This window comes from Pocillopora verrucosa, chromosome 8 (genome assembly GCF_036669915.1).
Source record: "Pocillopora verrucosa isolate sample1 chromosome 8, ASM3666991v2, whole genome shotgun sequence".
NCBI classification, from domain to species: domain Eukaryota; kingdom Metazoa; phylum Cnidaria; class Anthozoa; order Scleractinia; family Pocilloporidae; genus Pocillopora; species Pocillopora verrucosa.
Window position 1 is genome coordinate 1,386,764 of NC_089319.1, and position 11,366 is coordinate 1,398,129.

At 38.1% G+C, this 11,366-nt stretch overlaps 2 protein-coding genes and 1 long non-coding RNA gene across 3 annotated transcripts; 1 reads left to right on the top strand and 2 right to left on the bottom strand.

The window, feature by feature from the left end:
• Window positions 1-358: 358 nt before the first annotated feature.
• LOC131787975 (histidine protein methyltransferase 1 homolog) lies at window positions 359-1,350 on the bottom strand. The gene has a single exon (XM_059105057.2). It carries the CDS (start codon window positions 1,348-1,350, stop codon window positions 427-429), a length of 924 nt encoding a protein of 307 aa, XP_058961040.2. The 3' UTR covers window positions 359-426.
• A 52-nt stretch (window positions 1,351-1,402) lies between these two features.
• LOC131787954 (phosphoribosyl pyrophosphate synthase-associated protein 2-like) lies at window positions 1,403-8,871 on the top strand. The gene is made up of 11 exons (XM_059105036.2): window positions 1,403-1,585; window positions 1,745-1,797; window positions 2,854-2,920; window positions 3,555-3,640; window positions 3,792-3,887; window positions 4,685-4,800; window positions 5,162-5,217; window positions 5,652-5,815; window positions 6,088-6,158; window positions 7,031-7,177; window positions 7,854-8,871. Exons 1-11 carry the CDS (start codon window positions 1,512-1,514, stop codon window positions 8,010-8,012), a joined length of 1,089 nt encoding a protein of 362 aa, XP_058961019.2. The 5' UTR covers window positions 1,403-1,511; the 3' UTR covers window positions 8,013-8,871.
• On the bottom strand, window positions 8,487-10,867 carry LOC131787956 (uncharacterized). Its single transcript, XR_009340502.2, has 3 exons — window positions 10,741-10,867; window positions 9,381-9,664; window positions 8,487-8,835 (listed from the first exon to the last, which is right to left on the bottom strand). It is a non-coding gene; the product is annotated as an uncharacterized lncRNA (long non-coding RNA).
• Window positions 10,868-11,366: the final 499 nt, after the last annotated feature.

An 11,366-nucleotide genomic window follows, 5' to 3' on the forward strand; every position in this document is an offset into this window, starting at 1 on the left:
AGTTTTAAAGCTAACGTTTCGAGCGTCAGCCCTTCATCATAGCGAAACATATGAAAACAGATGCTGGAAGCCATAGTTTTTGGGTGTGATAAACTGAAACAGCACCAGATTTTTCCCAAAGATTTGGCTGCAGCATCTACGTGTCCTTTCCCTTTTTTTAGCACCCTCTCGTGAGGCAACTGAATTCCCATAATTGTATTCAATAGGTTCCCTTAAGGTCGATTCTCTTCAATTGGCGTCACGCAAGAAGTAAGATCAAGAAAGCAGAAGTCGCACACTTCGTGCCTTTTCGGAGGGAGAAATGCTCTTTTTATGATTATTTACAACACAGGCATTGGTACACAGCTTCTTTCAAATGTTTTCGAGGGGATCAACGTACTTTTATTTCTCTGAGTCTCTTTTTTACCTAAAGTATGTAGCAAACACCTATCGGTATTTCAAACACAAAATTTCTCGTTGTACACCCGTACTGCACACCTTACAAACTGACACGTCAAACACACCGTCCATTAAAACTAACTTCTCAAAACTCCTTGTCCCTCCACCGACACCAAAATAATATGTTTTGGCTGCTACATAGGCAAGGCCGTCAGGTTTCTTTAGGTGTCTCTTAATGAACTGGTACAACTTGTCATGTGATTCCACAGCGTAAATTGTCTCAGAAGTTAGGATAACATCATATAGCATCTCCGAGGCTAGTTGTGGGTTAATGAAACCTAACAAATTTCCCCAGTCACCTGAATAAAAACGGCAACTTCGACGCGCTGTTTCGAGGAGGTCGAAATTAGTTGCTGTCGCTTTCAATTCACAGCGTTCACTTTTCAGTCGCTGCTGAAGATTCAGCAATACATTAGGAATCGTCACATGCTCAATAACATCGTCGTTGTAGTCTTGAAAATGAACTTGAGCTCCTTGCAGAAGAGCATATATTCCCGGTAGCCCTGCTCCACATCCAACTTCCAATACTCGCTTTCCTTGAAAACTGATTCCGCTTTCCAACAAATACTCCACCAAATCAACACTACATTCCCAAATTTTAAGCCCTCCTTCGTAAACCGAAGGAATCAGGTCCGAGCTCCTTTCAGTCGCCGTTTTTATAACTGCACTATTCGTTAGATTTTCATCCACACATGTCTCGCTCAAGTGTTTAAGGCTAAAGGTACCACCTCTAAGGCAAATTTCGTCCATTGCAGAATCCGAATACGCTGGAGTACTGGACGCTATTTGAATTTCTTTTGCTTCATAAGCAGTTTTGAGTTCTGGTGAAACGTCCTCACCGTCTCCAGACGCAGAAACAGTCGCATTTTCGTCAATATCTGCGGATCCAAAATTAAATTTGAAGTCCGCCATGATGCATAGACCTTAGTAACCACTCCTTCTGAGGAAGGCCTGGTGTTTATGACTGGGGAAACTGATTTCCACGTTTTTCATGTGTACATATCTGGTCCTTACATTGATCGGGGGTTACTTTCCTCCAATCAAACTTCAAGCATCTTAAGAGACGCCTCACGATGAATCCCAGTCAGAGTGGTATAATTGTTTTTTCACTTAACTCTAACAAAGACTTGTCTGAGAAAATCGCCAGGTAAGCTTAAGGAATTATCAAATATTTCTTTTGTTTGCTTGTTTTGTTTATCCTTTCAGTGACAATCTGATGTTTTTTTTTAGCTTTGAGATGCATCCAGCGGAATATTCAAATTTTAAGGTTCATCTGAAGCTGTGTTCACTATTTTGTTTTTCTCAGGAAATTGGGAATTGAGTTGGCCGCGTGCAGTGTTGGGAAATTTCAGAATCAAGGTGATTGACATCCCAATTATCTCAGATATTGGTCACTCCTTGAAAACAACTTAACAACAAAATTTTGCTGGAGTCATTTTTAACAACACTTTCCAATTGAACCACTCTTTAAAGTGAAATACTTGCCAATAGTTGGCAAATGTTTGTTTCCCCACAAACTGACATCATGGTATTGCTCACTTGTCGATGCTGTAGGAACTGCAGAATTTGGTGACATTCTCCCTAGGATTGATCGTTTCGGCTACCGCTGCAAATTAACATATTTAGATCAAATAAATTCTCTGCAAAGAAACTTCTAATCTGTGTTTGGTGCTGTTCTCCAGTTGATGTCATAAAACTCAGTCCATTTGGTTTCTTTTACTGGTCAAGACACAAGTTACTGGGTTTTTGGTGTTGACATATTCCCCTAAAATTAAACCAACATCCAAACATATAAACAATCCATTTTTAAATTTGCTGATACATTTTGAAATTTGCTGGCACACTTAAGATGAAAACATGCATTGAATCACTACAGAACAAACAATGGGCCAAATTTTCAATATACAAAATTCTCTGTCAGTTATTGAATTGGTCCTTACCGACAGAGGAAATCTTTCAGGTACATGGCTAAAATCAGCCTGTGACAAATCTTCCAGTTGTAGATTTTTGTTCTCAGCTGTGAGAAATGCCATTACCAAAGCCACTGAACACATAACTTTTGGTTTTTCTTTTGTATTTTGGTTTTCCTCCCCTTCTAGGAATGTTTCAACATCACTGTCTGTAAGCAATAAGGAATTTTTAAGTGTGTTAGCAGCCATAATCCAAAAAAATTCCAACAAACGATCTTGGACTGAGAATGGTTCAGGCTTTGCTGTTCATTCATCAACCTGACCAAGTGACAGGAAAGGGCGAGTGATGTGTTAGCAGCTGATTTGTCATATCAAACACATGAAAAGGATATTGTATTTTTCACATGTGTTATCACAGCTTCTTTCAGGGCTGGAAATCCTTGTATACACTGTAGTTTATATGATAAATTAAATTTTTTTTGTTTGTTTTAAACTTCTTTTGTAGAAACTTCTGTTAAGATAGGAATCTCAGTTCGTGGTAAAGATGTGTACATTATACAGTCAGGATTGGGGTAAGAATATTTAACAAATGGTTCATACATCAGCATGCGTTCATCAAGATATGAAGCACACGGGAAGTTTGGAGAGCACAAAAGATGCATAAGAATTGCTCTCGGGAGCAACTCTAGCTTCTTGAGTGCTCTCCAAACTTCCCAAGTGCTTCATATCTCGATGAACGCACAGCTGACATATGAACCAATTGTTTTATAACATTTTCAACCCAATGGAAAATTTTTTTCTGAAGGGATATGTTTGCTGACATCATGAGCGTGCACAATAGGAATATGAAGCATGCCTGCACAATTGAATTTGATTAGACAAATTTACTAGCTATAAGTTTTAAATCAGTATTAATGTTCTTATAATAAGTAATAAACTTTGAACCAAAGTAAGGTGAAGACTGCACTCTTGAAAAGGGTTAACCTCTCAACATGTTATTTCCAGTTTGGCACTTACATTTGTTTGTCTTACATGTTCCTTAGCCATCACAAATTAGATAATTTTCTGCCTACTATGTGCATTTCTCCTTCTCAATTTTGATGGCCTTTGCTAGTTTAATTCTGACATAGAGAATATTCTCCTGTCAGCTTTAATACTATTCTCCTGCTCATCCTTGAAGAAAACAATGTTTATTTATATTTTCAGTGAGAGTCTTGATGTTAATGATGCATTGATGGAGCTGTTTATTGTTGCATATGCCTGTAGGACTGCTTGTGCAAAGCGTATCATTGGTAAGGAATATATACAGCATTCACTTATATAAATGTGATATATATTTTTTTAATTTAGTCGGAGTCAAGAAAATGAATTTCAGATTAAATGAATTCAAAGCTTGTCACTCTGTATAGTGAATATAATATGGGTAATGTGTTGTACCCGCAGGAGTCATTCCATACTTGCCATATTCCAAGCAGGCAAAAATGAACAAACGAGGGTCAATTCCTTCTAAACTGGTGGCTTCTCTTATGTGCAGAGCAGGTATCGGTAATTTATGCTTATTTATTCATTTATTTATTTTATTTATGCTTATTTATTCAGTGTTCCTTGACAAATACATTATGAGTTTAAGGTTGCTGTGAAAGTACAGAGAAAGTGAACCTACCTTTTGAAATCAAACTTACCAGCTGAGTGCTTTTCAGTGAATAATTTTGTGGTAACTCTGTTAGACTTGATATCAGACCAGACCAATTTTTTGTTTTTAATAGTAAATTTCATCAGAAATTAGAATTTAAAGTGACTTCTTAGCAGTTGACATCTAGGCCTATTCACATGCTATCAGTTAAAAATGATTTGTCTTTTACCTTAGAACACTGATAGATTTTTGCAGTACCCATGTGTGAACTAGTTTGATTCTACAATTCAAACTTCCAAATTTAATTAAGGGGCAGCTTTTAACCCAGTCAAGTGCCATTTTGTTAGATTCTAGGGTATGACAACTCTCTCTCAGTGTATCACGCAAGCCACTTAGGAGTGCAATATTAGTTGAAAACTTGAAAAAAAAAAGAAGAAGAGGGAGGCATAGCCCAAAATAAAACTAAGTCAGGGGGAGTGGCAACAACCCTTTTTGCTGATCCTATACAAACTGCCTTAGTGCAGTGGCACAGTTTACCAGGATCAATATCAGTATCTGGGCAACTGCCCACCTACCTCTCCCCTAACCCAACTTTAACCCTAACTTTTTATCAATTGACTGTTGTTGGGTTAGGGGAGGGGTAGGTGGGCAGTTGTCCAGATACTGATATTGATCTGTTTACCTTATCTCTCTTACTCCACAGGACTCACAAACATCATCACAGTTGATCTTCATGCTAAGGAGATTCAGGGGTTTTATGATGCTCCAGTTGACAATTTGAGGGCTTCACCATTTCTAGTTCAATATATCACAGAAAAGGTACTTAGAATACCATTGAATAACTGGTGAAAAGTTAATTTCCTGTTCATAATTGATGTACTACATGCCTTAGGGTGAGAAATACCCAAAATTTCAATCACAATTGTCTTATGAATTGATTTTCAGCAAGTTGTCAATGATGATAATAAAGGCATAGAATTTATTTTCAATTTTGAACCTATGGGCAAAAAAATTTACTAAAAACGGCATGGATAAGATTATTTTACAATCAGTTTTTCTGCTTTTTTTGTTGATATAACAAGAATCTGCCAGCAGATTTTTTGGGAAAGTATTTGAGGCACATTAGAGAGTTAAAGCATTTGAATATTTTTGATTTGGTGGCTATATATTTAAATTTAAGGTTGCTGACTACAGAAATGCAGTTATAATTGCAAGGAATCCAGGGTCAGCCATCAGGTAATAGAGGAAATGTAACTTACTATCAAAAAATTTAATAAAAATTTTGATATAATGTTGGAAACCTTTACCAGCCCAAAAGGTTTCTATCCAAACTAAGATCAACCATGCAAAAGATTTTCTGTGCACACAACCAAGTACTTTCTATTGGTATTGAGCATTTTGATATATAGCCTTGCTTCACAACATGTCAGGGGGTAAGTTTGGGTAAACATGAAAATATAGACTTTGTAATAGACCTTGTCCACTGCAGAGTCTCTGTGGCTCAGTGGTAGAGCATCAAAGCATGGAAACCAAAGGTCTGAGGTTCAATTCCTAAAAGGAACCCTGAATTTTTTGCTTTGTCCCACGCTGGTGACAAGACAAAAAACATATTTCTCTAACAGTGATAAACTCGCTGAAATAAACTTGCTAAAATAATGGTATGATTCAAGGGCCACCTCTTTTGCTGAGCGTCTACGACTTGGATTAGCTGTGATACATGGTGAACAAAAGGAGATGGAAAGTGAGCAACTTGATGGTCGTCAGTCTCCACCTCCTACGTTAGCCGAGGGACGTCGTTTTGCATCTGTCAGTATTGACAGCATGTCTCTACCAGGTAAGTTTCGACCTGGCTGTCACAAATTCTGACTCTCAAATTCACTTTCAATTCTGATTTGTTTGTGTATGTATATTTTCAGATTACCTGAACCAACTTGGTTCACTTTTGTCATTTACATTTGTCATTTGAACACTAATGAACTTGTTACATGCTTTACCGGTGCCGACACACTGTCACTAAGCCATCCTATGGAATATAGTGTTGGGTGTTCATAGAGCTGAACTAAAACCTTTGCAATCAATATTTTTTCATACTTGTGTCTTTCACAGGATTTCTTCCCAAAGCTAAACCTCCAATTAACGTTGTGGGTGATGTAGGAGGCAAGATTGCCATCATTGTGGTAAGATTTGATTCAGTATTTTACTGCACCATGGTTGGCTTTAATGTTTGAGTGGTGCAGTGTAGTTATCACATTGGTGGTGTACTCTTAGTTATCAAATTAATTTAAAAACCAACAGTATTCAATTTACAACAACAAAATGTCAACTACATGGACAATTTTGGAGTTTTACCCAAATATTTCATAATCTTAATTATCACATTTACTCTGGTAGAACCATTCTCCACTTAAGAGTAGAAATTAGCACCAGTGAAATGTTACCCCCGTGACCACCAGGAATTATTAGTGCTCATCTAATTTCTTCTTAAAATGTCACCCTGAATCACATAATCAGATAGCTAAAATGATCACCAACTTAAGAAGCTCTTGATTGTTAAACGTATTCTCCTTGTTAGCCCCCTAGGAAATATCTAGAAAAAAGTATGGAGAATATGCCCATTGATGTTAGGTTGTAAAGGGTAGAGGAAATTGTGCATAGTTAGGGGGTAATTTTTGATGGACTTGCTTTCAATTCAGGGTATTAAGAACCCTGGTTCCTTGATGGTATAGAAATTGGATTGGTTTGGGCAGTGATAGCCACAAGTCAGCGTTTTATGGAGACTCTCTTTGTCCCTATTTAAGATGTGTACGTTTAGTTGATGTATCTCAGTAAACCGCTTATCACTGTGCGTGTCTATTTACAATGAGCGATGGTGGTCACCCAGTAGTTTTTCTACTTTGTTACGGTTCCTACGTTTAGATTTACGTTATACTTTACTGTGTAATTTTACAATGTGAATAAATATTGCCTTGCTTTGTCTTACTTGCCATGAACACACTTCTACACCAGGCTAAATTGTTAAGTCTGAAAGTTGTTGTATCCCGACTTACAGGATGATATGATAGACGAAGCAGAGTCATTTGTAAATGCCGCCAAGCTCCTGAAGGATCGTGGGGCATATAAGATTTTAGTGATGGTCACTCATGGCCTGTTGTCAGCGGATGCGCCAGAACTGATTGAGGAATCCGCGATCGATGAGGTAAAACACAGCTTTTGCGGTTTACGTGATGTCAATAGGAGTTTCACGTCAAAATTAGTGAGATGTAAATGCCTTGTACGGCATATAGACGTCCCCGTGCTAAAGCACTGCTTATTCTGGCGTTTTTAAGTCGGAATGATTTGAGGCTCTTATAGTCAACACATTATTTTTTTTTAAAGAAAGAACAAGTAGTACATTGCACGCGCAAGCACATGAACGCACGCGCTTGTGCGTCAGTATAAGACAACTTAAACCTGAAATATCATTTCGTGTCTCGTATGACGTAAAGAAGCGCAGAATATTTTTACAGCCACCACACGTACGCGACATAACACTTGTTCCCTCGTTCAGTCAAATTACATCACTATTTCAGACGCTCGGTTAAATTCACTGACTACTATGATTGCACCCCCACCAGAGTAATCTACTGCGTTGTACGCCCTCTGCTCGGAGCTTTACACTGTAGGGACAGGAAGATTATCAGATCGCTTTCGTGAACTTCCGAAAGACACAAAAAAAGACACAGTTTCCTTCAGCCCGTTTTGAAAAAATTTTTGGGGCCATGAAGCAAAACAATTGAAAGTTAAGGGCTACACCAGAAGACTCTAAGTTTGAATAAAAGAAAATTTTTACGACCAGGTATGAACTAACGTCGTGGAGTTCTTTTTGTCATTAGGTTGTCATCACAAACACAGTATCTCATGATACGAAGATGACTCGCTGTAGTAAAATCAGAACGGTGGATATCAGCTCACTTTTGGCCGAAGCCATGCGCAGAATTCACAATGGCGAGTCAATGGGATATCTGTTTAGAAATGTTCCTTTGGAGGATTAGCCGAGCTGGCGCGTTGAACTGAGTCTGAAGTAAAGTTAGTTTTGGAAGACTTTCGTGGAAATTTCAGACAGTATTTACTGTGAGAAAATATCTTGAGTGCGTTTAGCAAACTAACAGCCTCACATTTATTTAGTTGTGTGGTAAAGTGTAGTGGTCATGATATTAAGCACCTGAATTAATGGGCTACTGGGCCACAAACACGAACAACCACCAACGCCTTTCTAGGTATGAATACGCCTCTAACGAAATGCCTGTGTGCAGACCGGGAGGACTGGATCGTGGAGACGAAGTCGAGGCTTATTGGTAAATATCCCAGGAGAACATTATAAAGCCCTGTTCAAACTGTCATGATAGAGCACGATAGTTGGTGTTCAAACGCGCGTGATAGTTAAAACTATCATCAACTATCATGACGGTTTGAACGGGGCTTAAATGGACAAATTCTTCTTGTTTAGGCCGTTTTTCCCCAAGACCTATCGAACAACAGTGAATAGAAAAGCCAAATCGAATAAGGTTAGCCGCGAAAGAGAACTTTATTTCTCCTGTTTTTGATTGTTATTTTGAGTGGAAAGTTGACAAGTAAGTATCATTTTTGGAAAAAAATGGCGGAATCTCGACCTCACTGTTTCTTGGATCGGTAATAACTATCAGCACTTTTTGCACCTCGATTTCATTGGACAAATGTTGATGGACCTTTCTAGTAAGAACTGTAAATAAAGACGGGCAAAGTTGAGTTCAAAGAAACAATATGAGAAACGAGTTTTAATGTTTCTGTATAATGGGAGCCGCTAAATGTGTGTGAGGAAAGCCACTTGTCGTTTGTCTGTAAAAGAAAAAGTAAAGTACAGGTGTTACATCAGCTGAGTGTGTCGCAAGAAGTCAAAAATTTTCGTCAAGAAGAATCCGCAGCTTGTTTATCGGCAACGATCCTTTGTAATATTATCATGACGATACTCAAAAATGAGGCTGGATTCACGTTTCTGAAAATTAATTCCTTTTGTGAATTGGAGGTCGGTCAATATATGTCTACGCTGAGAAATTTAGGTTTCCGTTCTAAATACCTTCTAAAGGAAAATTGACTGTTAACTTCTCCGGGAAACTGCGACCGCATCCCCCACCCCCCTCGAAGAAAGGCCTGAAGGGATTGCTCCATGATGTGTAAATTTTCCTAACATTTTAACATACTGTTGAGTAGAAACGTGAGGAAAGTCTAGAATTTTATATCGTAACTAAGAATTTTTTATCATGTGAGAGGTTGTTTTACGCGATTTTGGAGTTATTTCATAAAGGTTACAGATTAATTATGGCCTAAAAATTGTCTTGGAAACCTTAAGTATAAGTACGCAACGCGTAAATAGAGCCTTTTACCTTCTATCTCCTCAAGTCGCTTTTCTTCCATGACTCCCCGTCAGCAAACATGCAGTTCCAATCAGTACTATCAGTCGGGCATGAATAATCACTGATAGTTTCAAAAAGAGTACAGAACACTGTACCCACAAAGCTGTACAGACGGAACGCGTTACAGGAAGCGAATTGGTCGCATCTCTGTTGGCAGAGAGGCCTCGCACCAGCTATATCGCTGTGGTAAGTGGTTTCTGAGCCCACGCTGATTCCGCTGATGAATTTGTATCCGGATATTTTAGTCCACGAAGCTTTCAATGGGTAAAAAAACACGATAAGCAGAGTCATTGTAAAGTAAGCCGTGTGTTTATTTTTTATCACGATTCGTTCATTGAAAAGACCTTGCCAAGAGTCAAGAATTTGAACGAATTGATCCCGAATAAATGAGACTTGAACAGAGTAAGATATGCGCAGTTTACCTTTTACAAGTAACTCGGTTGTTTACAACGTCATCTGCACATTGATAACCCTTGTCTCAATAAAGTTACGACTTGAGTTGACAACCCTTTGCTGTCATATAGCATAACGAGAAAATTGTTTTTCTTGGGTCTTCTTATTCGGTTATTAAACGTGATCAGAAAGAGACGATTTCACATGCATATAAGTAATTGTAATCGTTTGCATGATTACATTAACTTTGGAAAGAAAGTGGGACATGTTTGTTCATCCCTAACTACCATTGTTACTGGGCTAAAAACACAAAAAATAATTGATGAGTCCTACTAACATCATGACTGATCTATTAGCGATGTTAAGCAGATAAGTGGGTGCTGGTCTGAAAACTGGGAATTTAAACAGACCCGGGATTAAGCCCTCCGCCCTATCCGAGTTAAATTTGAATTGTACATTGTTTACCCGGCATAGCTTTCTCGATATGCAACGGATCCACCTCCAAACCAGAGTAAAATGCGGAGGGACACTGACACAAGTATACACCTTGGCGTTCGACCGAAGTTAAGCGTTAAGGAAAAGTTAGCCCGAACTCCGACAAGTGTTATTGAGATGGAAAGACTGAACTCTAGCACGTATTACAACAAATAGATTTGAAAACATTTTCACATCAAATCTGAATTTAGTTTCGTTACTGTGTTTATTATCACTCGTTCGAAAAAAATGTGATGCAATTAAAGTTTGGCCCACTGTTGCCCATCAAGATACATCGGCATTTTTAATTCCTTACAAGTCACGGCTTTTCTAGTTAAATCAGAGCAAAATTCTCCAATTCTTAGTTCGCCTTTCAACTCGGAACTTTCTCTTGCACGAATGTAAGCGTTAAAATAAACAGAAAAATTATGAAAGATTCGATTAGACCACAAACTTTGCTTACCATGAGCAGTAAACGAGGAGAAACAGAGAATGACAAGAATAATTCCGGTGCTGTATGCCATATTTTAGACGTTATCTGTCTTCTTCCGTAGAGGAAACAATGTCATGAACACGCAAGTATATAGTTCTGGTAGTGTGTGGTTACTGAAGCACATCGGCTTTGTAGGGCGTTTCTTAATTAAAAGTAATTTGTTGCTGTCAAACGGAAATAGGCACAAATCTTTTGTAATATCCGCCAAAATTTGTTGATAATAAGATGAAAGGATTACCTGAAGAGTAAACATTCGTTGATTCATTTTAAATCGGGTTTCTTGTTTATCGCAAACATAGCTCAGGTGAAGTTTTACTACACCTTTAGTTTATGGTCTCTCGATAAAGTACCTAAATACATGGTTTTCTTGTCGGATTTGTTCAGTTACCAAAACTATCGATATAAAAACAGATATGGAAATGAAAGAAAGATCAAAAGCTAAGATAAGGTTCCTTGTGGTTTATTAGCTCGGGCAACCAGATCAATACAATGAGTGACTTTCCTTATCTGCCAGTACATAGTAAAATCACGATTCATGGCACCTTAACAAGGACGGTTCAATATATTTTTTTCAACTTAATTTATCTACTTCTAGA

What these genes read in the sequence shown, in the direction of transcription:
- LOC131787975 (XM_059105057.2), bottom strand. Translation starts at nt 1,350, where the DNA reads ATGGCGGACTTCAAATTTAATTTTGGATCCGCAGATATTGACGAAAAT.
- LOC131787954 (XM_059105036.2), top strand. Translation starts at nt 1,512, where the DNA reads ATGAATCCCAGTCAGAGTGGTATAATTGTTTTTTCACTTAACTCTAAC. An exon ending in TTGTCTGAGAAAATCGCCAG is followed by an intron (nt 1,586 to 1,744) that starts GTAAGCTTAAGG and finishes TGTTTTTCTCAG; the next exon opens with GAAATTGGGAATTGAGTTGG. An exon ending in TTGTGCAAAGCGTATCATTG is followed by an intron (nt 3,641 to 3,791) that starts GTAAGGAATATA and finishes TTGTACCCGCAG; the next exon opens with GAGTCATTCCATACTTGCCA.